General features: G+C 28.0%; 1 protein-coding gene across 1 annotated transcript; it reads right to left on the bottom strand.

The window, feature by feature from the left end:
- Positions 1–751: 751 nt before the first annotated feature.
- On the bottom strand, positions 752–3,036 carry LOC131636643 (uncharacterized). Its single transcript, XM_058907253.1, has 5 exons — positions 2,395–3,036; positions 2,030–2,164; positions 1,569–1,729; positions 1,275–1,458; positions 752–1,124 (listed from the first exon to the last, which is right to left on the bottom strand). Exons 1-5 carry the CDS (start codon positions 3,034–3,036, stop codon positions 969–971), a joined length of 1,278 nt encoding a protein of 425 aa, XP_058763236.1. The 3' UTR covers positions 752–968.
- Positions 3,037–5,024: the final 1,988 nt, after the last annotated feature.

Genomic DNA, 5,024 nt, shown 5'->3' with positions numbered 1-5,024 from the left:
ATCACATGTCTCGACATCTTGATCTGTTACGCCAGAATTTCAAATACCAACACTCTAAAGAAGATCCAACAATCCCAAATAGAAGCAATAATTTGTTACAAACTACTGAAAGAGGTGATGGAACTAGAGTTCGCCTTAAAAAGAACTTTATAAACAAAAGCAACAAAGTAAGCACCATCCTCCCCAAATAACCTGAACAAACAATCTCTATCCAAAGAAAAGATAATATCCTGAATAGATAATACCCTGAATGGCCAAAAGAATATCCTCTACCAACTCTTGTTCATAACCAAACATGGGTCTCCTCCACTGCAAATTTCTAATCAAATTACTACATCTCTCCATGCTTGTCCCTTTCTAAACTAAATAATGTGAACCTTATTTATATAATACAATTAAAAACAAAAAAACAAAAAAGACTGAAAGTGAAAGAAAATAATGTTATAAACTCAACATAATAAAAGTTATAAGCAAATGTAAATATAAACTTGTTTATGAAACTCATCTCTTCCATTGAATAAGAACACATTAAAATATAAGAGTAACATCAAATCAACATTTCAATAAATAATTAGAAGAATAATTACTATTTAAAGTTATAAGCAAATGTAAATATAAACTTGTTTATCAAACTCATCTCTTCCATTGAATAAGAACACATTAAAACATAAGAGTAACATCAAATCAACATTTCAATAAATAATTAGAAGAAGGATTACTATTTAACCAAATTAAAGGTTTAATCCTTCCCTCAACCAGGGTTCACCTCTCAAATTAGTGCCCCCATTTTGATCACAAGTTTGGCCAACTCAAGCATAATATTCAATAATGAAATTAAATTAAATAAAAATACACACAAACTGGCATCTTGATTTTCATGATTTTCATGATTCCAGGAGAAATTATTATGAAAGCTCTTCCTTCATCCAATCACAAGCACCAAAGTATACTCTATAAAATTTCCAAACTTAGAGCTTCAATGTAAGATCAATGCCACCTCTTCCTTCTTCAAGTCCTCCATTATTTGATCCATTTGTTATATCTGTCACATCTTCTTGGTTCTTCACTTCTAAGAAGTTAAAGAAAGGTTTATGATCTTCTTCATTTGAATTCTCTACTTTATCCTATAAAATTAAAAAAAATTACTCAGTCTATGAAGCATTTAGATATTCAACCAGATATAGCGGCGCAACTTATTATCTGTTTTTGTATAAATTTTAATATATACAACTTTTGAATATTGAAAATTTCAAAATAGCTTTAGTTCAACTTACTTCAATGACTTGGCAAGGAAACTTGTTTACTTTGGAATGATTACTTTGAAACAAGTGCATCGAAGGTCGAGGTGGAGGAACTTCAGGAAGAACAAATGGGGGGAAATTTGTATGACTAGAGCCAACATTTTCAGAGTTGAAAATCTTATTACTGAGCTCCAAAGTGCTACCCCATTTTGCATCTCTGAAAAAGGTATAAAATTATTTGGTATAACAAATAACCTATAAATTGATGTAATATAATCAAACATTTGAAGTATCAGACACATTTTTAATTTGAAGTGTTAATATTACCGGTAACACTCATTGGTGGGATTGTAACTACTAATCCCGTTTGATGATGACGGTTGGGGTCTATTGTGGCGTGAGAAACTCGGAAGAACTTGAAAATTTGAAGGCGGAATCAGAGAATTATCCAAAGATGAAGAATAAGATCGCTTTAAGCGGCCAGCCATCTATGACAAACATAGGACATATTAATTTGTAAATATACATTTGAAATTCGGTAACAATACCATGAATTTCTTATTAATAATGTGTATGAAAGATAACAAACTTCAAACACTTTTTTAAAGGTGTCGATGCTACATAGCTATTTATTATAATATCTTAGAAAATTTAAAAAATATTCTGAATATTAGATCTAACACAAATTAGCAGTGAAAAGTGTTTGCATTTTGACAAATTTGTTACTCCAATATACATATGATGGTAAATAAAAAAAATAACTTGGAGAATTAGGGCATAGAAAGTACCATTTGTTCATCATTTGACCTAGATGAGTAGTTGTAATGTGAATTTTGGACTGAAGGGGACTCCACAGAATAATTGGGCAATCCAATTGACAGTACTCCATTCTGATTGCCACCATTTCCATGAATTTCATTCATCTGCTTATAAAATACATAGATCTATACTTAAAATTTCATTCACCTTTAAGTAGCACCAACGGAGATAAAATGGATCTGTGTTAATGTCTGAAACTGACAACAATACTTGTAATTAATTTCATTTTATTTATTTTTTTTAATTGTTACTTTTGTGTCGACGTATCAGTGTCAGTATCAAAGTGAGAATTTAAGGTCAAATTTATAATAATAACAATTCAATAAAACCTCACCTTAGGTGATGGATCAACATTGTTCCTCCTTGATACCATTGCAGGATAAGAACAATTAGCATGATTAGATTCACTAGACGAAGAGTCTTCAGATTCAGACGGGCTTCCGTCAGCAACTTCATTAAGATTCGACGTAGAATTAAGATTCCGACGACGAAACAGTTCATGTTCCATAGATCCAACTCCATTGTTCCATCCCAATGGATGCACATTACTGTTAGCATACATAGATCTAGCTGCTGGTGACACTGTTAGATCGAATTTCTGCGACGACGGTATAAGAGAATGCATATTATCGGAATTCGGCCGTAACGTTGGCTGCGATTGCGTCGGTTGCGTCAATTGCGTCGGATGTGGAATAAAACACGACGACGATATCGAAAACCCTTCATTATTCCCTCTCTGAGTTGTTGTTACATCACCAGTTTCTTGTTCCTTTAAGATCTTCTCAAGCTCAGCAACGCCGGGACCTCTTTTCGGAATCCTCGGACGCTTTTGCTGTTGCTGTTTCCTCATACCACCGGAGTTCCATATCGAAACACCATTATTACCGCCGTTGCCATTACCTCCGCCACCAGCGCCACCACCACAGCATCCACATGCATTAGTACCGCCACTATTGCTACACATATTCATATTCATGGCCATTTTATGATATTGACATCAAACAAAATCCAAACTAATATATATATAATCTCTGAGAGTCAAGAGAATATAATAAACTACTATCTGAATTAAATTTAAGGATCAGAGAATATAATCTAAAACAAGTATAAAAAAATTCTCATTAAAAATAAAAGATTGTGTAATATAAGGAAAGAAAATCTCATAGATTTATTAATATTGTGTGTTCTTTACTGTGTATAGTATCTTAAAAATTTCCCGGATTTTCTCATTTTCTATTAATGTTAGAAATATAAACAAATCTCAATGAAGAGATTTTTTCAAACGTAAGGAAATCCAAGCATTTATCAGAATCTTTCTTGTCTATGTAGGTTTTTGCGCTCGTGGTTTTCTCATCTCCATAAAGAAAGCAAGTTTTTGTGGATTTTATTCGAAAATTTTATTAGTCAATATTATGAAATTTATTTATAATTTACTTTTTGGATGTTCTATTTATTGTTTTATCATGTTTACATTATTAAAGAATCTTACTTTTCTATGTAATTTTTCAATTTTATATATAAAATTTTTGAAATAAAAAAATATTTTTTCTTTTATTTATCGTCTTTTTTGAAAATAAATATTTTTAATTGATTTTGGTATTATATTCAAGTGATTCTAGACATTTTATGTGAAATTTTAAATTAAAGTTTGACTAACCATATTTTTTTTGTAAGTATTTATTAAATTATGTGTTGATTATTTATTAAATAATAAAGTAAAAAGTATTTAAATATTTACATTTATATTTATTTTATTTCATAGTCAAGATTCCTATACATTTTTGTTTTTTCTATTTTGGAAAATTTATCAATATTATCATAAAATATAGTTTAAATCCTTGTATGGAGCAATAATTTAGATATATTTTTGTATAAAGTGTAATTTAGATATATTTTTGTATAAAGTGTAATTTAGATATATTTCTAAAATACAAAAATATATATTCTCTTGTGTTTATCCTCTTCTTTGATAAATTAATATTTAAAATGGTTTCTGATATTGTATTCTAGTGACTTTAGACATTTTATGTGAAATTTTAAATTTAAGTTTGACTCATCATATTTTTTAAAGTATTTATTAAATTATATGTTGATTACTAATTAAATAAAAAAGTAAAAAAATGTTTAAAATTTATATTTTGTTTCATAGTCAAGATTGCTATGCATTTTGGTTTTATCTATTTAGGAATATTGATCAATATTATCATAAAATATAGTTTAAATCCTTGTATGAAATAATAATTTAGTTTTTTTTTTAAAGTATAATTTAGATATATTTCTAAAATTCAAAAATATATCTTTTAAAGTTACACAATCTTAATTTTTAATTTGGATCATATTTCATTTAATTTAATCATTACTGAAATTTAAAATCAAATCATTATCTAATGCTTAAATGTGGATATTGTAACAGTCTCGTAATTTGACAAAATTGGAATCCCAGTTTAAAATCCATAAATCAACTTTCTCCTTTTAAAAAATTGTTATTTATCTATGTGCTAGGCCATTAGACCAATAACGGATAAAAATACTTTTTATGTATATAAGATCTCTTATTATTTTCTCACAAGACAAAAATCCATTTTTACCAAATCATTAGTTCAAATTTAAAAATTTAATAATCAAAATAAAAATGATACAAAATAGTATAATATAATATCCTCTAAAACTTTAAATTTAATTTTTGTGATGATAAAGATTGATTTTTTCCGCAAATTATATTTCAATCAACAAAAATCGATATAGTCAGGTTGGACGCCCACGGTAAAGTTTGATTCCTAACTGTCACGATTTTATGTGTGAGCTTTTAATAATTATTATTATTTTCTATAAAAAAATCTCTATGATTTTCATTCAAGAAAGTGATAAACACGTCTCTAAATAAGATAATTTTGAAGGAAATAGTTATTATTATCTATATAAATTTTTTTGTCTTTTTTATAAAATTCTCTTATTTTAAAAATA

The sequence above is a fragment of the Vicia villosa genome, unplaced genomic scaffold (genome assembly GCF_029867415.1).
Source record: "Vicia villosa cultivar HV-30 ecotype Madison, WI unplaced genomic scaffold, Vvil1.0 ctg.001800F_1_1, whole genome shotgun sequence".
NCBI lineage: Eukaryota > Viridiplantae > Streptophyta > Magnoliopsida > Fabales > Fabaceae > Vicia > Vicia villosa.
This window is presented reverse-complemented; position numbering and strand designations above follow the sequence as displayed.